The sequence below is a fragment of the Mytilus trossulus genome, chromosome 2, assembly GCF_036588685.1.
Source record: "Mytilus trossulus isolate FHL-02 chromosome 2, PNRI_Mtr1.1.1.hap1, whole genome shotgun sequence".
In the NCBI taxonomy this organism is placed as follows: Eukaryota; Metazoa; Mollusca; class Bivalvia; order Mytilida; family Mytilidae; genus Mytilus; species Mytilus trossulus.
This window is the reverse complement of record NC_086374.1, coordinates 44,356,474-44,379,967: the sequence shown is the minus strand read 5'-3', so window position 1 is coordinate 44,379,967 and position 23,494 is coordinate 44,356,474. Positions and strand designations below refer to the sequence as shown.

Below are 23,494 nucleotides of genomic sequence, written 5' to 3'. Positions count from 1 at the left end.
AAGCATTGTTTGAAAGCTATATTTTCCTAATTTATTTTACAAGTCTATCATTTCGTTTAGTTTCTATTCACAAAATGGTGTTTTTTCCTGTATAATCCATACAAAATGTGTCATTTTGTCACGACCCGTAGCTTGAAAAAATGCAAGGTGATCTATCATTTTTATAATATTTTTTAACATGTATCAATAGATACTACATTTTGGCAAAGTATGAACAAATTCTATCATTTTTATTTTAGACTCCCATACCGCCATCTTGGATTGTAAAAAACAGAGAATCTATGGTCAATATTTTCTATCAAGTTAGCAAAATTTGATGCAGGAATGCAGAATTTAATGTGAATTTTCATCTAAAAGAACCACTTTATAAGAATATAACTTAGAAATATTGATATTTTTTAACAAGTGTAGATTAATTTTGGTTGTTTTTGAATATTTTTCAAATTGGCATTTTAAGGGGAGATAACTCTATAACAGTGCATTTTCTGAAGGTCTCTACATGAAATTTTCCTATTTTGTCTTTTAGATGGAAAAAACGTACGGTGACCCTATCTTTTCTTTTGATATTCTCAAAGCATTGTCTGAAAGCAATCTTTTCCTAATTTATTTTACAATTCTATCATTTTGTTTAGTTTTTATTCACAAAATTGTGTTTTTTCCTGTATAATACATACAAAATTTGTCATTTTGTCACAACCTGTAGCTTGAGAAAATGCACGGTTACCTATCATTTTTATAATATTTTTTATCATGTATCAATAGATACTACATTTTGACAAAATATGAACAAATTCTATCATTTTTATTTTAGACTCCCATACCACCTTAAGTACTTCGTTATATTGACTTAATCACTCAATACACAACAGAAGAATTCAACATTATTAAGTACTGGATCGTCTCCATCCTCTTTGGTATGAATGGATTTTGGTTTTAAAAACACATATGGCACTGTTAACTGAACAGGCGTCGCTCCATTCATCATAAGTACCATATGTTCGATAGGGCGAATAGATCAGGGCGAAATCGCTAACATCATATACAATAAAAATAATAAAGAAGTTATAATTTATTCACAACAAAGAAAGTTAGCATCATTAAGTGCGGTATCGTCGTCTTCTCCTGGGACTGGATGGATTTTGGTTTTTATACCGCATATTGCACTGTTAACTGGATAGCTTTTGATTGCATTAGTCACTTGCGAAGTTCTTACTCTAAATATCGGTGTTGATCAGACTCGAGATACAGTATTTAGACTACTTACAGAAACGAATCCCGAATTTCAAAAAAAAAAAAGAGGACCCGTTGATTAAAACTAGGCAACATGTTAAAAGACTATGCATATACGTTGGTTCAACAGGAGCTGTCCAGTCTCCCTTCCTATCCCTTAATCCAACTCTGATATACAATGCAGCCATTGAAGATACTACTGCTATAAACTAGTAGTAACATAGTACAATCTGCAGAACCGGATACACGAAAATCACTATATACAATAGTATCGTGAGGTTGAATATAGATAAAGTGCCGCCAAGTAAAAATACGTATGTTTTTAAATTTCTTTGATTTATTGTATCTAGTATTTTGAACAACTAACAGCAGCAATCTTAAGAAGACAATAATCATTTTAAAAATATAGAAAATATATTCAAACACTTTGAATTTTTCATTTTTACGAAAGTCCGAAAAGTCCAAAAAGATAAAAAATGTTAAATTATTGACGGTAGCGCTTTATTCACAACAAAAGAATTTAACATCATTAAGTGCGGTATCATCTCCTTCTTTTATGTGTGGTTGGATATTGGTTTGTATACCACATATTGCACTGTTAACTGGACAGGCGTCACTCCACTCGCCATAAGAACCAAATGCTCCATACCCAGGAAGATAGCTCAAGTTGAATTCACGCACGCTATCTTTGAAATTTCTGCATTTGAATTTGACATAGCTGGCACCTACATTTTCTGTACTTTCGACCTATCAAACAAAAGAAAAGAAACTGTTGTGATTTCATAATAGTAATTATAGGTCAAAGTATGGTCTTCAACACGAAGTTTTGGCTCACACCGAACAGTAAGCTATAACGGGTCCTAAAATGACGAATGTAAATGCATCCACACAAACCAGTGGTGTAAGTTATATCAAAACGAAAAACGAAACACAAAAAAACAATTTTACTCTGAGTTCAGACAAACCTGTTCATCACAAGTTTAAGAGCATGGCTGAACCTAGAAAAATTAAATTTAAATATATTTTAAGTTTCAGAATATTAAAAAATAGATTTTGTTATTCTGAAAAAGGGTGATTTAAACAGTTTAACTGTCTTACTGAGTGGACTGTATCAAATGACACTAGTGTGTATGTTTATTTTGCAATCTTCTGCAGACTTAAAAAACATGCACAACTAAATACATTTTTCGGTAACATATGACGTTTATTTATCTAGGTCTTGCCATGTCTTAAAACTCTCCTAGGTCCATCAGTTTGTCTGTACTCATAGTAGATTTTGTGATGTAAAAAGGCCATATTTTTCAATTCTTTTAGATGAACCTTAAACGTTTTAACAGGCACCAACGACCTGTTTTACTTTTATTTCTGAGATTCACTTGTAAAATTACTGAGAAACATTGTTGGATGATTTACTCTGTTTAATTTTCTATTTTATTTCGATCTATCAACCAACCAGAATGATTGAAGCAGGGTTTCTGCTGGCGGCAAATAATAATTGTGGCGATAAAAATTCGTCATTTGCGAAAGAATTTCACGAAAGAAATATATATGACGATTTATTTTCCTACATCTCGTTTATTTACTTTTTTCGATTTTCTCGAACTTTACCCGATCAGACAATACTCGGAATTCACCTTGACCTAATAAAGATTTGGACAGAAAATCAATAATCAGCTGATTGCATTGTATAGCTATCGACAACAAAGGACTTATTGATAAACGTGTTGATTGAATTGTTTGACAAAATAATATGGACGCACGTGTTTGAAACAAACTTTTGACGTCTCCTCTCCTTTAAGGGATAGTTTAGGAAAAAAAAGCTGTTGTTGTGACGAAAAATGTTCAAAACCAAGAAAAATCTCTAATTTAAAACTCTAATTATCCTTTGACTTTAATATAGGTAATTGATTAGGGAGACTAATTTAAAGTCGTTTGAGTGACACGTGTTTCAAGCATAGCTTTACGTCTCTAGTGAACTTTTTCATTTACGATGGTCAAGAAAAGAAAACTGTCATTATGAAGAAATATATCAAAAAGGTTGGACAACCCCTCGAATGAAAGTAATGCGTCAATGTAATGACTACATATGAAATGAGGGATCAATTTCATGGGGTAAAAGCTTTTGTTTTATTGTAAAAAAACACACTTCTTAGTACAAAAAGGCACATCAGTATTTTTCTTTTAAAGAAACTTTCCCTACGAACCATACTAGTGAGTATTAGCCTATATGATAAATACATGTCCACTAATTTTGTTATTTTTCAGGACTTATATCTTCTTTTTTATAAAAGTATAGTGGCCCCCTCATTTAGAAAAGTTGTTTAAAATATACAATGAATATTTTTCCTTTTTAAGTTAAAAAAGAATTCTGTTGTTTTAAAGTAAATGTTTAGTGTTTATTCATTAAAATGTAGACTCTAAAATAAGTTTGAGAGAATAATCATATACACAATGGGGCAACATCATCTTATTTTAGGGGGATGGGGGAGGGGTAGAAAAAAGGTAGTTTTTAAACCAAAAAATATATTTTTGTTACTTGGTGAAAAAAAAAAAAAGTGGCGAAAAATATATTGTTTTGGCGAAAGAGGTGGCGAACAAAAAATTGACCCAGGGGAAACCCTGGATTGAAGGAGTATGTACTCTACTGTTGTTCAATGCTTAACATTCGAAAATGTTTTTAAAAATCCACAGCGTTTCCCTTTGTACTCTTATATTTGACAACTCGATGCTAAATGAATAGAGAACTGGGGCATGCAATGCTAGCAATAATTTTCCCAAATCAAGTTTTTAAAATAAAGATATTTGTAAAAAGAAGTACAAATATTGACCTATTCAAGTTCTACTTCAAAGTTACACTCGTCTTTAGGGACTCCTCATGATGTGTTTTTGATTGTAAAGGTTATTAATGACGTTTTGCAATAATAAGAAAAAAATGCTAGCACATCACGGACAAACAAGTGAGCGATTTATGTAAAAGTTTTGATAAAACAAAATCTGTAATATATAGTCTGTAGATTTTCTGCAATAATGTTTTTTTCTTTGCCACAAAATCCCAATTTTCTACTCAATGCAATGACACAATAAACAGTATTGCTTTGGATGACTTGTCCTATTGGTATATGTACAAACTTGCACGTCACTTTTTATTTGGTCTTGTTGCTGTTTTAATATCATTGCACTTTAAAGACTTCACACAGGCCTACCGAACGGGTAATTGAAAATTAATTATTAAGATAACCTACTGGCCATGGTAAAAAAAAAATAATTATAAAGATAACCTACTGGCCACGGTAAAAAGAAAATAGTTGGTTACATTCAAAAAATGAAGTATACAAAAAATAGCATGGATATTTGGTAAGTCAACATCTCTCCTATGCATCCATTAAATTGTCAGTCGATTCCAATACAAAAATGAAGATCAGAAGATAATTTAATTGATCACTAAAATTGTGATTGCTCTTGATAATCAAAATTTGTCATGTCGAAATTGTCATATTGTTTCATTTCTGAAAATCGGAACACAGAAATGATATTTTATCAAAGAATCCAGGAACACAATAAAATCAAATAAATGAGAACTCATCGCCAAGCTTCGAATTTCAAATTTAGGTACATTGCATACTTGATGGGTTTTTTTAGATATCTTTATCTCAATGGAGGCCGTTGCAAACGTTTTTGCTACGGAATTTTACTTCCATTTGGATATAAAACTGAAGCAATCTTGTGTGAGTGTAATTGCGTTACGATAAATTCATTTAGACCTCAGATAGTTTTAGGTTTTGTAAATTATTCATGACGATATTTGAGACGAAATCGGTCAGCTTTAAGCTGACGAACAACATCGATTGCAATTCAAAATCGAGTTGGCTTACATTGAATTTCTGAACTTGTAGAGAGAAAGAGGTCAGAAAGGTGTTTTCTGGACAAAGTGCGTCGCCAGTCCAATCTCCCCATTTCTGCTGACCAGAACTTGCTGTCTCACCACATTGAACACCCCCTCTACTTCCACAGATAATTTCAATAGCATTGAGATCTGTATTATCATCTTCATATGGGTTTTCAATCTGTATGTAAAAGAAAAAATGAGCAGTTAATGTTATGTATGCGTGTATATTATGCTGAATGAACGTAAGAAAAAAATACGTTTGTACAATTCGAACACGTGTTACCAGCTGTTATGAGCAATACATTCGTGCATATCTTCTATCAAATCATACGTTTGTTCTCTTGAATTTGAATTCTTAAATTATAAACAAGAATAATGTATATGTAATTGTAGGTACATTCGTGAAAAAAAGGGACGAAAGATAACAGAGGGACAATCAAACTCATAAATAAAAAATAAACTGAAAACGCCATGGCTAAAAATGAAAAAAACATGTAATTCACTATTGAGAACCCCAAATCTCTCTGAATTGACCAAAAACTGGTAATGATCAGTACATGTGAGGTATAATAATACAAATAGTAAACGCAAAAGGAGCCCTTATTAACGTTTCTATGGTCTTTTTCGAGTTGTCTGATAATACCAGTTCCTGATTTTTGTCGATGACATACTAAATGAAAACTTTCAGGTTTCTAGAAGAACTATACAGTAACGCTTATTTTAGATTAGACATGGATATATAATTTTCAGCGAATTGACGTTCCTAACACATCTGATTTGAAATTAATGACGATACATTCATTTAGAGAGATTAACAGCCGTAATCCTCATGTTTTTGTCAAGAAACCTAAACAAATCAGACTAACTGTGGTAGCATGTCAAGAGATTTATCGCCCAGCTGATGGATGACGTGGATGTATCGGGTATAGAGGATACCACGGCAAATTTGATCACCAGTGCAAAAAACTATTTACCGCAATTTATTTATTGATTCCAAATGTATTGCGTTCACAAATTCTGTGGAAAAATTTAAATACCACAAATACCGAACTCCTAGAAAAATTCAATAGGAAAGTCTCTTATCAAATGAAAAAATCAAAAAAGCATAAACACATCAAAATAATGGATTACAACTGTCATATTTCTGACTTGGTACATGCATTTTCAAAGACTTGCCGATTAACAAAAGCGTTACCCAGGCGACGCGGACAGTCAACTTATATCGAAATATATATATAAAAAAAAATACATGAATTTGAGAACACATATTATACCTTATATTTCAAATTAACAGCCGGGATGAAAATGAAAGACAACATTTGAAATGAATGACTTCATAGAATTATTATATACTCAAAACTGATACATCATCCTTGTTTATCGGGTAAGTTAGCTTCATTCAAAGAATCTACACTTTGAAATTAAAGGGTAACGTGCATATACTAAAGCATACCTTCATTTTGTAACCAATAGCGTAATGACCTTTAGTACAAATTTCTTCATCTGCCCAATCACCCAAAACTCCACCATTCGAAACAAACAATACCTTAGTATAATCTAAATAGGCATAATGTTAACTTCTTATTTTATTAAATATTAATAATAATGTGATAAAAATTGTTACAAAATTATGACATACACTTTATTAGTGTGCTCCGTAAGAAAATTAAGCGTTTTTCATTAAGATATAATGTATTGCAGAACTTTTAATTTACAAATGCTAAACGATTAGTCAAAACTAATATGTATGTCCAATTATTTTTTAATCCAACTTTATTGATAGTTTGACATTTGATTTTTGTCGATGACATTTTTAATGAAAACTTTCAGGTTTCTAAGTTCTAGAAGAACTATACAGTGACGCTATTTTTAGATTAGACATGGACATATACTATTCAGCGCACTGAAGTTCCTAACACTTCTGATTTAAAATTAATGATGATACATTCATTTAGAGAGATTAACAACCGTTATCCTCATGTTTTGTCAAGAAACCATAACGAAATCAGACTAACTGTGGTAGCATGTCAAGAGATTTATCGTCCAGCTGCTAGATGACGCGGATGTATCGGGTGTAGTGGATACATCGGAAAATATGAATAAAAAAATAAAAATAAAAAAATATATTTTATTAACAGAATTTATAATACAGAGAAAATAAATCTGAATATTCTGAACTTCTTGTATCATAACCAGTTTCGCGATTTAAAGAAAAGAAAAAACCAAAAGCAATAGTTTGACTTACCGCCATATTTACGACTGCTGTGTAGGATGTTTGAACCAGACTCGTCATCAAAAACCGTATGGCAACAACCAGACTGTGCGAGTTTACATTCTCGAGTCGAGGTAGCATAAGTTATCTCACAGCAGTTGTCACTGTTTTGCAAGCAGACGTTTGCACACTGGCTTTCTGTCATTCTACCTACTAACGTTTGATTCACCAACCGTATTTTCCTATTTCTTTCTATTATAAAGTGTTCCTCTTTTGTCTGATGTTTCCCAACAGTTAAACTTATGTTTTGAAAAAATAATTTTAATATTAAAACGATTGTATATATTTTCATTTTTGCAAAGAATGAAAATTAATATTTAAATATTTTTAAGAGGATAATTCAATTGCATTTATATTGGTTTACATTTGAAATCTAAAATTTCTTAACATACACGTGAAGTTCACTAAAATATGTCTTTAATAAGATTAGTTTTCGCGCCTTTAACGAGTAGATTTTGACTGTCGTGTCAAGGTCGGCGAACACAAATGTTATTGATACTAGGAGGAAGTCAGCGGTATTATTATTATTGACAGATTCTACGTTCTATAAAGTGTTCTTGAACAAAATAAAAATAATACCATTCATACGACGCAGATATCTGTGTTTTCGACATTTTAAATGTCATTGAACTGCTGATAAGCCATCTGTTTTAAGTGAATACTAATTATGATAATATTGTTGAACCATTTTGACAGACTTATCTACTGTGTTTCAAATACTTTTTCATTAATTTCAAAAATTTTGATGCAGGAACTTTCACGTTCCGATTGCAATACATGAACATCGTGCACTGTCCTTTGTCTATTGTTTTTTTCTCAATATACCGATTGGCAGCTGTAAAATAAAAAAAGAATACTCAAGCAGTCTCATTACATGGGATGCCAAACTTATCATTTCCATCTGTGATTAGATCTGTTGTAGCCATTAATTATATGCAAAGATAATGCAGTTTGTTATCAGCAAAAAAAATAACATAATTAAATATATCTATAATGAAATGATTTAATGATTTTCTATTGACAAACAAATGTTACACTTCAAACGTTTCGTTAACAATAAGACGATTTTGATTTATAAGTTATCAATTTCCCCCCATGCACCTTAGTTTATAGCAATATATCAACTTCACCTGCTCATGGGATATACATTTCCGACGTTTATTTGGTATACAAGAGCTTACATTTCCTACTCAGACTTTGTTAAACGTCACCAGTGTCTGAGCCCCAGTGGTATTTCAAAGAACATCTCGTCCTTTTTCTAAAAAAAATCATCGGAAGGTACCATGACCTAGTTTTTAAATATTCCTCATCAACTTCACAAATAATACACGAAGTCCTTGGAGTATACATTTTGGGTATTGAAGTTGTTTGTAATTATAAAAGGTGATTAAAGTATTATTTTATTTGTCATTATGAATATTACTTTTACTGTTTAATCTGCCATTTAATTAGGGACTTTCCGTATTATATTATTTTTGCAGTTCAATACATTTTTTTATTAGCAATGGTGTTGGTTGGAATTCATTGTGCAATTGCTTTTTGTTTGTTTGTTTGTTTTTTTTTATTTTTTTTATTATCAAATACTGGTCGAGATTTCCGTAAAATGAAATTGTGTTTTTAATTTTCAGTATTTATGTGAATTTACTTTTTAATATAACATATACGGAATCGAAAGTTGTAATTATTTTCCATCAACAGGATCACTGCCCTACTTGTTTTGAGTTTCGGGTTGTAAATTACATTACATTTAATATTCAAATAACTCTAGTTTTCATAACGAGTGAAGATTGGCAATCGCTTTATATCAACGCTCGTTATTTGTTTAAATAGTAATAAAAAAACTCAACGAAGGCGAGTGTATTACTATTACTATTATTTGAATTTAATAACGTATCAAGCAATATGCAACCCTCACAAGTTGTTAAACCGATTCTCATATGGTTAACAATTTTATTGTTTTGAATCAAAAATAAGACGAATCTAGTCTTTTTCACATTCCAGTATAACGTCATATGTACTGTTCCGATTTCAAACTTGAGCATCAGACATTTTAAATAAAGGCAACAGTAGTATACCGCTGTTCAAAACTCATACATCCATGGACAATAAACAAAATCGGGGTAACAAACTAAAACCGAGGGAAACGCATTAAATATAAGAGGAGAACAACGACACAACACCGAAACGCAACACACACAGAAACGGACCAAGCATCAGACAAAATACCACTAGAATAACAAATATATCATCAAAACCAAATACATGAATTTGGGATAGACAAGTACCGTGCCACGTCTTATCTTAATATCTCAAAAATAAGAGAAAACAAACGACACAACGTTAAAATGCAACACATACAGAAACGAACAATAATATAACAATGGCCATCTTCCTGACTTGGTACAGGACATTTTTAAAGGGGAATAAAAATGGTGGGTTGAACCTGGTTTTGTGGCATGCCAAACCTCGCACTTTAATGGCAAAGTTAAATATAACGTTGAAATGACAACATAATATTAAAGGACTACAATACAAATAAATAGGAGCACATATTAGACAAAGAAACACATGATTAATAGATAACAAAAAGCATCAGGTTTAAAATTCAATACGCAAAAAACGCGCCTCGTCCACACAAGACTCACCAGTGACGCCCAGATATAAAAGATCGAAACTGAAAAAAGTAAAAAGTTGTACAGCACTGAAGATCAAAAGTTGAAAAAGGTTGTGCCAAATATGCCTTTTCGAGGGGTACCAATCTTCTCTATCACTCTCTCAGCAATGTGTTATTTAATTTATAATACTGAATGTCCTATCAGTATTGTCTTTTACAGATGAATTCTATTTAAAAGTTTTTTCTAATACACGTACATAACAATGTTACGCGTATTAGTAAAATCAAAAGAAGTGAATCAAGATGTTTTTTTTTTTATTTTGACAGTCAAACAATAAAATCTAAGCCCTTACGTAGAACTTAATGTTGCAGTCTTGTAATTGACTGCTTCATATGCTTACATGCAAGACAGCTGATCTTTGAAAATAAAAAAAATAAAAAGAGCGACATTTACATTTGTACATATTCATGTCATGTATGAGCTGATGTGAAATTGTGATTAAATCGGAAAAAAGTGGGTCATGCCACGAAGAATAAAAAGTTTCGTAACCCTGAAGTCATAACATATTTTTTTCTACTTTATGTTTGCTATTGTTTTTACTAGACCGCACAACTTCCAGTAAACATATCATATTACTTTCCTGGATTGATAACAGATGTAAGATTTTTTTAAAACCTATATATATATGTTTCAATTCAACATACACCTTTAATCAAACAGAAAAAATTGAGCCCCGAGAAAAAATCAGAAAACATGGACTATTTTGTTTCCCCTCCATGCACCGGAAGTTGGAGTTGAAATACAAGACTGGTTCCTTAAGCATACTCTTTAAAACTTGATGTAAATTCAGTTCATTGTCCTTCAAATTATCGATTTTTGCTTGGTGTAGACGATAGGGTGACATTCAAAACAATTGTTACCCTCTCAGCCATGTGATAGAGTAAATTAACACCTTCGTATTAGCCAATCATAATATGGCATATAATCCTAACACTTCTGATTTGAAATTAATTATGATACATTCATGCAAATCCTTCAAAAAAATGAAATGAATATAAGACATGATTTGATGAAAAATAAATAAACAATATATGTGTTGCGTTTAAGTACTATATATACCATGGTTTTTACGAGTTAACATATTTAAACAAACGAATCCGAAGGATGAGTTTGTTTAAATATGTTAATGAGTAAGACACATGGTATATAAAATTTGTAATATAAATAAAATGATTGACAGCTTCAAGACCTTCAACCTTTATTGGAAATTAATCACGTTGCAGTTGTATCCAATGAAATGGAAGCTCGCGCAAGTCACTTTTGCGCCTGGTGTTTAATCTTCTGTGTATTTCATGAAATAGAACCCCTGAATTTGCAAAAAGGAAAGAAAATGTCGGATTTTCCCGATTTTTATTTAGTTTTGCGCGCCGTCTATGTTCGCGCAGGTAATTGAATAATGTCATCACACTGAGGTAAACAAAAATATAGGATTCCAGCGACAAGGATTATATAATTATTCCAATGACGGTAAGAATTGATTTTTTTTGTTTGTTTTCAAGGTATCATACAAATTAATCATATTTTACAGAATTTTTATCTCATTGAAAAATGCATATTTATACATTTCTAGTTTTCCTACAAACTGATTTTCTTCCGTTATTTTATTAATTCGATAATTAGATTATTTATTCAAACACAATTTGAATGATAAAACACTGTATTTAAACAGTTGCTGATCCAGGGAGCGTAGATAGTGTACGTTCCCCTAATTGATCGAGAAAAAAATCATGTTTTTTTCACAGATATTTGTAGCCTATATATATTTATTCCTTTTTCTATAGGTACCCCCTTCTTAAATCGATATATAATTGGATTTTCGCAAAGGAAATGATAGTTTCACATTTCATTTTTTTTTTCACAACTAAAAGAAGAAACATTTAATAATTGTTTCCAAAATTAGGGGAATTCGTAACAATACTTTATAGTTTGAAAAAGGTTTCTTAAGATGTGGGTTCACATAATTTATTGCTTTTTGTTATAAAATGAAAACAAATGAAGATCTTGACCTTTTGGTACGTTTAACAGTTTCCTAAATATTTAAGAGGCGGATACATTTTAAAATAAAAAGTTGGAGCTTCAGCCATGGAACAACATGAAAATGAATATGTTATACCATGGCTGAAGCTCCGCCTTTTTCCCTTTGGATTTTAGTTGAGTTGCATATTTAATTAGCAAAGTATGGTACAACATCAATTTGCATATAATATACCATGGTTTTCCCTCACCACACTTTTTAAGCAAATTAGTTCATAAAAACATCAAAGGAAAAAAAAACAATTTATGTTACAATAGTTAATTGTCCGTCAGTGTATGTGTATATTGCTGCAAAATATTTATTGTTATTTTTTACGAGTTTTCCATAATCTTTAATTTGTTCTAATTTTGAATTCACAATGATTTTAAAAGATTTGAATACACATAAATATTTTATAAAAAAATATATATGTTTTCATGATCTGTCTCAAAACAAGATCTACTACCTTTCTGTTTCATATTCCAAGTCAATATACTTTAAATTATGACAGTAAACATTTACAAACATTTACATTAAAAATTTAAACATGAAGGTATTGTTCCTTCGGAATGAAAACTAAAACATATGTGCGACGTTTTAAGTGTCGTGGAAATACAACATGGTTGTTATTCAAGATATAAACTTTCTTTGGTCAAATTGAAAAACAATTTATGCATCAAATTACGTTCTGGTTTTTGAAATAAACAAAATCGGTATAGAATGCATGTCAACAATACGTTTCAGAATAAGGAATTAACAAATAACATCTGCATCTTCCAATCGGCAATCATCGGGTGAATCCGTTACGAAGGTATGGAATCGACCGAGTTGTAACGAATGCTGCATCTTCATGATAAGAACTTTAGATTCAGTAATGGTCATGTAAGAGATAAGCACTTTGGAAGATATTTGTCATTTTAAAGCACATTGATTTTTAACATTAAACAGAACATATCTCTAATAAGAAGATATTATTTAATGACACATCTTGAAAACACATTAAACTCTTATTAAAAAATATATGTCTTTTTAAATCTGAATCATTTAAATTCAAATGTATAAAAAAATTGAAGCTTATGGAAAATTTATAAAAATAACAATGAGGCACAACAAATGCAAATATGAAATGTTTTGCTGCAATTAATATCGTTTATCATGTATTGATCACATTGTTAATAGAACAGTTCCAGACTTATAGTAAAAGAATTTTTCTGAATCGTTCCGTAATGTGAGACTGTTTTTTCTTTAACCTATAATTTCCTAAAGTGAAAAAAAATTAACGTAAATTTTATACATAATTATGTTTGTTAAAATACTGCTTTCATGTAGCTTTCAGGATTGATGTGTTCTTTATTAATGTATATGTATCAGGAATATAAAATAATTTGTCAAAGTAACATTGCAAAAATTATAGAGGTCGAAACTCTTTCAATTTTCTACTTTTAAATCTAAATATTTTTGTCATTTCTAAAGAAAATACTATCCTGTATGATTAGGCTCGTGTTGTATCTATTGCATCTTTATCATTTACCAGACAGAGCATTTATGTATCTTTCAATAAACAAGATTTATTTAGAAGACAACATATTAATAATTTAATAATTAAGCAAAATATGTGTTCCCAATGTGATAATGATTTCTTATCAATAAATAATTATGTCAGTTATTTGCAATACTATTGGTGGAATTATAATATGAAAGAATTCATGTCACTTACATAGAAAATATACACCTCTTATATATTACGTGTTACAAATGAAAAAAATAAAGATTAAAAGTCAGGGTCACAAAAGTCATCAAAGATAAAGATATTATTCAGTCGTTAAATTGTTCTCCGTACTTTCATTATAAATATAGCATGCACTGGTATTATTATTGGTAAAAGATTGAAAACTACTTATCAGAACTTCAGTATAAAAAACATTTTCAAACTTTGTATTTTCTATCACAAGCAAATTTAAAATTCCATGGCAGTTTTTCACGAATTATACATGAAGGTTTGTTTTAATATACGTCTTAATTTTTTATGTAACGGTCAAAGTAATTGTTTATTATATGATCACATTTACTACATGTATTAATTTCTGACAAACTTCAACTGTTTTTTTGGTCGGATAAACAAGGTAAAAAGTTCGGATGTATGCATATGTTATCTCTTTCTATAAGATTTTTGCAACATCTTTTGAAAACATTTCAGAGACACAGTAAACATGTCGTAAATGATGGGACCTTACCCTTGTCGACCATCTCTTGTACAATGGCCTGTCCTTTGCACTGCCATTAAGATAGCACAGGTTAAGATCATCAAATATGCACAACCAAATCTTTACCCCGTATTTCTAAACCCATATCCAAAGCAACTATAGCAATCACACATCATGTTCTACTTTCATTATCATTAAATTCTTCTACTATTCGATCTTTTCAGTGCTTGTGTGTACCTTCTGGAACATTTCTATCAATATATCATTTACATCCTTGATGCCATCAATGTTTTCTTTCAGACCAAGATAAATCATAAGTGTGCAATATTTCTGATATTCTATCGGGGGATCTGCAATGCACAATATTTTTTGAAGCAACACCGCGAACGCGTTTTTTTTTTTATCAATTAGCCATTGAAGACTTACTTACTTAAAATCAGATGATACCTTTTATCAATTTGTTTATATTTATAAGCTCTGTCGGGACTTTTGAACTTAGTAGTTTATACACTCCTTATATAACTGTAAATACTTGTAAAATGTCGGCTTTCACTTCTTTTGTGGAAGTTGCAGTCAAGGCCATTAAAAGACCATAAAAAAGGTTTAAGCTCATAAAGTCTTTTGTACTCTTTTCTAACACTCTACCACGATTTATACAGACAGTGCGCTAAATTAATGACAATATAAATCTTTCTTGTCAAGTATCTGATATGAATACACTTCTGGGTTGTGGCTTGAATGCTGATTCTGGAGAGGAAAAAACTAAATAAAACTTTCCTTGTTTTTATGTATCTAGAAGTTGGTAACATTTTCAGTAAAAAACAATTTATGAAACACATTGTTTATAAACTCTCAAGTACGCTAAATGTGTTGTGATACTGTGAATTTTACTTAAGATCCAAATATTTTACTAAATAAATATACAGGAGATTTTTTTAAAGAGCTTAACATAAGATTGTTTGCTCAACTATATGTATCTTTAAGCTTTTGTCCTCATTTCAAGATGCGGTCTCTTTGACCTTAACGCAACAGAAATTCTTATGCGCAGAAACATGAATGATTGACGTCAATTTATAGATGTAATATGAATATGATATTTTATAGATCCTCCTTTTCGATACCTGCTCTGTTTCCTGTCATTCATGTGTGAATTTTAAATAATGTAGCTTCGTTTTTATGCAAATATTCCTATAATATTTCAGTTTTTGGGGTTAATTTTCTTGCGATATAGCTGCATAATTTATTTACGGCTTTCAGTATCTTAATCTTGATATGCATTATAGATACCTATCCAATGATAAAGAACGTGAAAAATATCTCAAGATGTCTTTATGTTATCGCTTCATAATTTTCAAAATATATAATGTGGAAATGTTAGACTCAAACATTCTTCATATCAAAGTATCCTTACATTCTTTTTTTTAATAACAATGTTAATGCAAAGTAAATAATATTTTTCTGTAGTCTTTGACAAATTGAATGTCGTTCATGAAAATAAGATGATGCGTGATGCTTTTCAAATTCTACAGATTTGCATTACGTTTGTTAGCGTTTTATATAGTGATTTATTATACCTTAGTATGTTTTTTCTATATATGAAAAATAATGAAATAGTTGTGCTATTTCATTCCACAGACTATTTGCCAGTTGATATTTTCAAAGACTATTACCGCGGTTAATAGTTTCATAATCACTTTTCACGTACCTTTTCAGGCTTATTTCTCATTGGACAATAATGATGTCATTGACTATTTTGCTTGGCAACGTCAAACTCTTATAATGATTGTTCTGTTCAGTATAATAAAACACCTAATGACTGGTTGTGCGGGTAATAGCAAGTTTTTTGTCCCTTCGCATACCAACTATTGCTCTCGGCTTTGCCTCGAGCAATAGTTGGTACCTCAGGGACAACACACTTGCTATTACCCTCACACCCAATTAATAGGACGGGTGTATAATATTATTTGGTTTCATAAGCCCTTCAACTTTTCTGTAAGATATTCATTTTCAATTATTTTTGTTTCAATCATCACTGAAGAAACATAAATTGTCAAAATATACAAAATAAAATGTATGTTGATACTTCCATGACTTAAAGAACCTGGAACGTATCTCCCTCTAGCACAGCTCTGATTCTTTGTCATGCCTTTTGTTGACTTTTCATAAGTGTTATTTTGTAGATTTTATCAGCTTTTTAACTTTTTATATTGATTTTTTAGTAGTCTTTGACAATGTCGTTCATAAAAATAAGATGATGCGTGACTTTGACTTCCAAATAATTTGGCCTTGTGCATCACTGTAGAGACATGGATTGTCTAAATGGTCATCTAGTGTAATACATTTAGTACAGCAAATGTAATCTATAAACAATATTACATATAATGGAAACGCGCGGTGGGAATAGAGCGATGTAACAATTGTATTGTATTTCTTTTTTCACAGTTAGAGGTCATCCTAGCAGGAGCATGGGTGTAGTTTTGTATTTCTTGGTTTACTTTTAAATTAACGGTTAAGAATGTCAACATGGGAGGTTTGTGTGCATGCGAATCTGCAAACTCACCGCTTCTTGTGCCCGTTCAACTAAAAAAAATGGAGATGTGGTAAACCTTTAAATAGAGACCATTTATGCAACTAACGGTTAAAAAGTCAAACTGTATAATCAGCTATAAAAGGTCCCTACATGAAAAAATTATCAAATTTATGACAAAATAAAAATAAAATCTCAAAATTTAATTAACTATATTAAAAGTTAATTTTTAGGCTTTCATAATTGCATCAATCATTATAAACGTCAAGTTTAAAACACTGATCTAATGCTCGAAGAATATTTCGGACTGAGTAACCGACATTTCTCTACATACTATTTAGAAATAGTGATTACGCACAATCAAAAAGGGCTGTATGTATGTCACTCCAGGAAAAGTATCGATCTTCCGACACAAAGTATTTAAGGTGAAATAAATTAACGAAAATCAAGAAATAATTCAAGAAAAATTCTACTAAAAACATAAACACAGAATCTGAAATAATGATACGTATCTGTTCCGGATCATATGAGTGTTTTGACCATACGCATATACTCATATGATCAGGAAAAAAGTAAAATCACAAAAAAATGAACTCCGAGGTAAAGTCAAAAAGGAAAAACCGTATACAAATGGCAAAATCAAAAGCTCAAACACATCAAACGAATTGATCACAACTGTCATATTCCTGATTTGGTACAGGAATTTTCTCATGTAGAAAACGGTGGTTTAAACCTTATTATAGTGACGTTTGACACATGTTTACAAAAACAAATGATTCTGAGGAAGTTAATCACTGTAATTGTTAACTAATAAAGAATACTGTCAGTAATTCAGGGAATCCCATTTCATGGTTCAGAAGAATATAAGATAAATTTAAAAACTGTTACTTTTTTCAGTGTTGCTTATCAATGAAAGAAAAGAACCAATGAATATAAAAAGAAGATGTGGTATAATTGCCAATGAGACAACTCTCCACAAGAGACCAAAAAGCCACAGAAATTAACAACTATAGGTCACCGTACGGCCTTCAACAAGGAACAAAGCCCATTCCGCATAGTCAGCTATAAAAGGCCCAGAAATGACAAATAAGACAAAACTAACAGCTTTATTTATGTAAAAAAAATAACGAAAATCAAATATGTAACACAAACAAACGACAACCACTGAATTACAGGCTCCTGACTTGAGACAGACGTATTCATACAGAATGTGGCAGGATTAGGCAAGTTAGCGGGATCCTAAGCCTCCCCTAAACCTGGGAGAGTGGTATAACAGTTCTGCGAAAGAACGAACTATAAAAGTCAGTTGAAAAAAGCTCACTCATCAGATGAATAAAAATACAAATGGACGTGGACGGGTACTTGTACATCCCAACAACAACAATACACTTGGTACAGATCGGAGAGCTAGTTCAAAGCCTCTAACAACTAATACAAAAAATCAGTTCTAAGTGACTGTTTTAGTTTCAAGTCCTCTGCAGTGTTATTTATTCCAACATATGTACACCACAAGAAACCTAATGTATTAAGGCAAGTCGTGTGTACAAAATTAACTGACTATTAATATCATTTTCTGAGCAATTTCCAATTAAAAAGAAATTCTTTTTTTTTATTTTACAGGAAATTATTAATCATTTAAGTTGTCTGCATTAAAAATTTGATTACTGATATTCTAGAGAGAGTGTGGGTTGGGATTTACTAAACAGAGAATAATGGCATACATGGCAGAAAAGAGAGAACAAATGTGAGTGTAGAGGCGCTCACATATAAAGAACAGAAGGAACGGTACCCAATAATTTGCCCCTTTAATTCAAAGCAATTTTATCCAACTACAATCCCTTTCCCTTTTCATGAATGTGACCTACAGAATTATACTATTTATCTGGTTTGTAATAACATGATCAACAAGACGGGTCCTACATATGGAGCAGGATTTGCTTACCCTTCTGGAGTACCTGTGATCAACCCCAGTTTTTGGTCGGATTCGTGTTACAGATTCTTTAGTTTTCTATGTTACTATTATTTGTTTGTATTTTTCAGTTTAGCCATGGTGTTGTCAGTTTATTTTCGATCTATGATAATTATTTAATTGTGATACTTATACTGTGTGTCTTCATGTACATGTAGCAATACATGATGTTTACCTTCAACTGTAATTTCTTTGTCTAAGTTTAAGTTTAGCTAATGTATAATAGGTCAACATTTCGGAATTTTTATGTAGAACAATGATTATTCACCAGACAATATTCACACTTGAAAAAAAAAATCTTAACAAAAGTTGTTATTTGTAAATGGTTTTTTTCATTTTTTTTACGTGTTAAACAATGCTTTCAGTAAGATATAAGCCATAGGCCATTCTGTGTAATATTGAACAAATATTTTAAAGATTTGACTGTTATCGGCTTATCCTCTCTATTTTCAGTAGAGTAACAACAGGTTAAACCTAACGTTTAATTTCAACGACGTTACGTTACCATATTTTGACAAACGCGCAAGACTTAGCGATAAGAAGAACAACCGGGCCCAGAAAGAACAAATGAGTTATTACAATTAAATTGAATCTTTAATTGATGAAGTAAATTTACAAACATTATCTAATTTTAATAAAATTATTAATCTGGTTCTCAACAGGAGAAACACTCTTTCAAAAAGTTTCAGTATTATTTTAATTTTAGATGTGCAACTTAAAGGAACACTGTCAGTCTAAATTAAGTTACAAGTAGCACACAGAACACAAAATATATAATTAGATAAACAAAAAACTAAGTTTTTAAATTTTATTAAATAAATTATCGATTTTTTTACTTTGGACTCCCTTAAAAGATAATTGTTTATCTTTATCATTGTATTTGATAGTATGGTGATGCTCACTCATTTTTCAAGTTAAATACATAAGTTATCATTAGAAATTGTCGAATCTGAAAGACAACATAACATCATCTGATCAAAATATATAAGATTTCTAATGGGATTCAACTGATCGAATACTCCCTCTCAAGCGGTGGAGTAAATCGCCGTAAACAAAGATCTGTTATATATGATATTTCCGTTGCGTCCAAATAGGCATTAGACCAAGGAATGTAGCTAGGTCAGTAATATTTTTGTTATACTAATTTGTTGTACACATTTAAATCACATAAGTTTATATACTTTCTTGTAAATATCGGATATATATATATATATATATATCAGTAAAACAGAAAGCCAATCACATAAATAACCACAACATAATAGAGGGGTACATACAGTCTTCAACAATAGGAAGGAAGAAATAAATCTAATATGGTAACCTCTTAATCGCAATTAAATTCTTTTTTGATAGAAACAAGGTACTAAATTAAACTGGAAATCAACATCAAGTTTAGAAAACCTGCATTACTTCTTTCTGCTTAATTTCATGATTTTAGTTCAAATATTTTTTAATTTGATGTTACTATAATTTTTTACTTAGTTGATTTTGTTTCATATTCAAATATTTATTATGAATTAAAGACATATTGTGCATTATAACTTACCTTAAGATATAATTTGCAAACACTTGATAGTATGACTAAACATTTTCATTTTATGTAAACATGAAAACTTAGGAACTAAGCTTACTCCATGCATGCATGGACGAAGGCAACTAACGTTAACTTAGTCCATGATTGCATGGACTACGTGACAAGTCTGCTTGAATAAAAGATTAATTTCCAATGTCTATGTAAAGTTAGTTTAGCTCATGCATGCAAGAATTACGTCTGTTGTGTTATTCCATGGAAGCATGGACGAAGTTAACATAAGTTTCCTTCGTCCATGAATGGATGGACTAAGTCTGGTGTGATAGTCCATGCAAGCATGGACTAGGTTAACGTTAGTTGTCTTCGTCCATGCAGGCATTGAGTAAGTTTACAAGTTTACATGTTTGCATAGCATGAAAAGGTTTACTCATACTATCAATTGTTTGTCATTTATTTTTAAATGTGAGTTATAATGCACAATATGTCTTTAAATCATAATAAATAGGTTGAATATGAAAAAATCAACTAAAAAGAAAAGAAAAAAGATAGTTACATCAAATTTAAAAAATAATTGAGCTAACATCATAAAATTAGGCGGTAAAAATAAATGAAGTTTTCTTAAACTTGATGTTGATTTCCAGTTTTATTACAAATATATATCATTCATCTAGCCTAATCAAATTTTATATTCAATTATGAATATAAACGGTAAAAACAGGAATTTTACAAAATCACTTCAATTAAAATTGTTGAGAGAGCAAAATTCACTTATTACGTCAAACGTGTATTTCATCCCCAGAACACTCATTATTTGCACTCCACGTAAAACTGCTGGTGGACCAAAGCCAATAAGATTCGTCCTTCTCTGAGAATAACTCATTGCATTATCTATTCAGAATAAGGATGTTCTACCCCACGATGAAACATATTAGTTTGGATAAAATTCAAAGCCAGCCGTTTGTATGGTATATTACACTGGGTATTTGTATGATTTATTTACAGATAAAATAATACTTGTATTAGTGAAAATGTCCGCAGATAAAATGCTATCACTTCATTTTAATAAGTATCTTTGTCGAAAGGTTGGATCTGAGAAGGAAGTAAGAGTTAGACGATGAGCATACACTTTTGATGACATGACACTTAACAACGTTAAAAAATTCACAAGTGGCAGTAAAGGCGAAGGACTGCATTTAAAAGGCAGTGATCTTGATCTAATAATGATTAATCCGATATTAAAAGTTTATGAATTGTATAATGAGGTTACGCCGTTATATCGCAAGATTCCTTTGGTTATCGATACGGATAATACAAGTCCATGTTTCTCACAACTTCGTCTTCCTAGTTATTTCTTACTTGCTAAAAATGTAAGAGGCGAATTATTTCTTGGAAATAAGTTTTCAAGTGACTTTTTAAACTAATTCTTTATTGACAATGAAAGCGTCGATATCGCAAACTATCTAAAATGCTATCAATTGATAGCTCCAGCAAAACCGTGGGCCATTAGACCACGTTCAACATGGCCATCACATTAACTTTTTTCTCCTGGTGTGTTGTTTGTTCCAATTGGCTGCAAAGGGTCCATAAATGAAGATCGTCCATTGCAGAAAAAATTCTTATTTTTTTCTTTCAATCATACCCAGTTATGCTTTATTAAAAATCTTTCTTAAAGAAATTATCGATCAACGTAAAGAATTGTAAGGTTTTTTGTGTTCTTACTTTCTAAAGACCTTGATGTTCTGGGTTTCAGAAGAATTGGATCCATCACTTTGGAGACTAGACAAAATCATGCACTGTTTTAGGGCTTGTTATACTGCGTTGAGTATTCAACATTATTACACTATTTCATTCCTGATTATAACTTAGTTTCTCTACGATTCAATACGGACACCAACAACAAAATTATTACTATTCTTATAAATTCATATAATCAAGGAATATGCTGTTTTATGGAATCAGAGACTTTATGCGATTTTTTTAAAATTACATTCTGAAGACACTAGTAGAAAGGTTTTAAGCCTTACCAGATTAATTGTTCAGTCCGAATCATTTAAGACATCATATCGAGATTCTTTATAATTATCTACATCATTCAAGAACTTCTGAATCAAGACAGATCTTTATTCGTTTTTTGACATATGCAAATCGGTTTTTACCTAGGACTTTACAAAATCAATCAAACAACAAAAACAAATACTATACTTACAAACATGACCTGAGTCACTTGATGATGGGAACACAGTCAGAAGCTGTATCTGGATGGCTGACGTAAGCCTCATTATTTTACGTTCATAAAAGCTATACGTAACATCATTAAGTGTAATTTATTATGCTTTAAGCAAGTGCATAAGTTATTATATACTATTATGCATCCCGTTGTATTTGCACATTTTGCGTTTCCTGTATTATTATCACCAAAAGGACATTACATCATGTAGATGGGCTTTATTGTCAGTTATCACATACAGTTACAGAACATATCAAGGATAAAATATTAGATATATCGGAATTAACATCAATTATAATTCTTGGTATAGCTCTCCAAATGACGGGTGTTAAAAACTCTGCAAGAGAATGTTGTTTTTTTTTGCTGCTTATCATGATAAGTGTAATGCAACCAGTGCGACATTTAGACTGGCTAACATATTTATATTTGATCAACTATGTCCTTTTATGCATTGTGTGTTTCCAATAAAATATTTTGTGACAGCCACTGATCAAGAAAGGATCAGGGATGTTGATAGCCTTTTATTAGTTTATCACCAGGTGCAATTGAAGAATGACCCAAATGACTTTAAAGATTGCAATTTGATATATTTTTTTATTAATGCAGCTTACTCAAAGAAATAAGCACAGTTTTCGCATTTCATCGGAATAGAACAAAAATCGCCTTTCTCACTTTTTCTATTACTTTATCCTTATGTGCATCAACTTTCAATCAGTTGATAATTTTTAGTTCAAAAGGTATAATATGAAGTAAATAAAATATATTTCTGATTGTCTGTAGTTAATTAATCGTCATGATGAAGTTTCTTTTGAAAGTAACTTAAAATGAGTAGCTACATTAAAATGATACCATACAAAGCTTAATTGTATATGAACCCCAATTGAAAGCGTTATTTCATACCATATCTGTTTGTTTTTATGGAAGATTTCAATGCTTATTTTTATTATTTCATTCGGGTG

General features: G+C 30.9%; 2 protein-coding genes across 3 annotated transcripts in view; both read right to left on the bottom strand.

Annotated features, from left to right (window-relative positions):
* The window catches only part of LOC134705788 (uncharacterized), a 474,551-nt gene that overhangs the window by 37,992 nt on the left and 413,065 nt on the right, over positions 1-23,494 (bottom strand). The gene's annotated exons all lie outside the window — the stretch shown is intronic.
* Positions 1,722-22,605, bottom strand: LOC134705161 (vitelline membrane outer layer protein 1 homolog). 2 transcript variants are annotated; one of them, XM_063563914.1, is made up of 5 exons: positions 22,515-22,605; positions 7,362-7,627; positions 6,570-6,673; positions 5,103-5,294; positions 1,722-1,977 (listed from the first exon to the last, which is right to left on the bottom strand). In XM_063563914.1, exons 2-5 carry the CDS (start codon positions 7,531-7,533, stop codon positions 1,732-1,734), a joined length of 714 nt encoding a protein of 237 aa, XP_063419984.1. In that variant the 5' UTR covers positions 7,534-7,627; positions 22,515-22,605; the 3' UTR covers positions 1,722-1,731. The 2 variants fall into 2 exon arrangements, with proteins under 2 accessions (XP_063419984.1, XP_063419983.1); XM_063563913.1 differs by lacking the exon at positions 22,515-22,605 and having other exon boundaries at positions 7,362-7,793.

Excerpts from the sequence above, each read along its gene's own strand:
- LOC134705161 (XM_063563913.1), bottom strand. The coding sequence starts at position 7,680 with ATGAAAATATATACAATCGTTTTAATATTAAAATTATTTTTTCAAAAC. Across the intron at positions 6,674-7,361 it reads CAGCAGTCGTAAATATGGCG|ATTATACTAAGGTATTGTTT; the intron begins GTAAGTCAAACT and ends ATGCCTATTTAG. Across the intron at positions 5,295-6,569 it reads CTATTGGTTACAAAATGAAG|ATTGAAAACCCATATGAAGA; the intron begins GTATGCTTTAGT and ends TTTTACATACAG.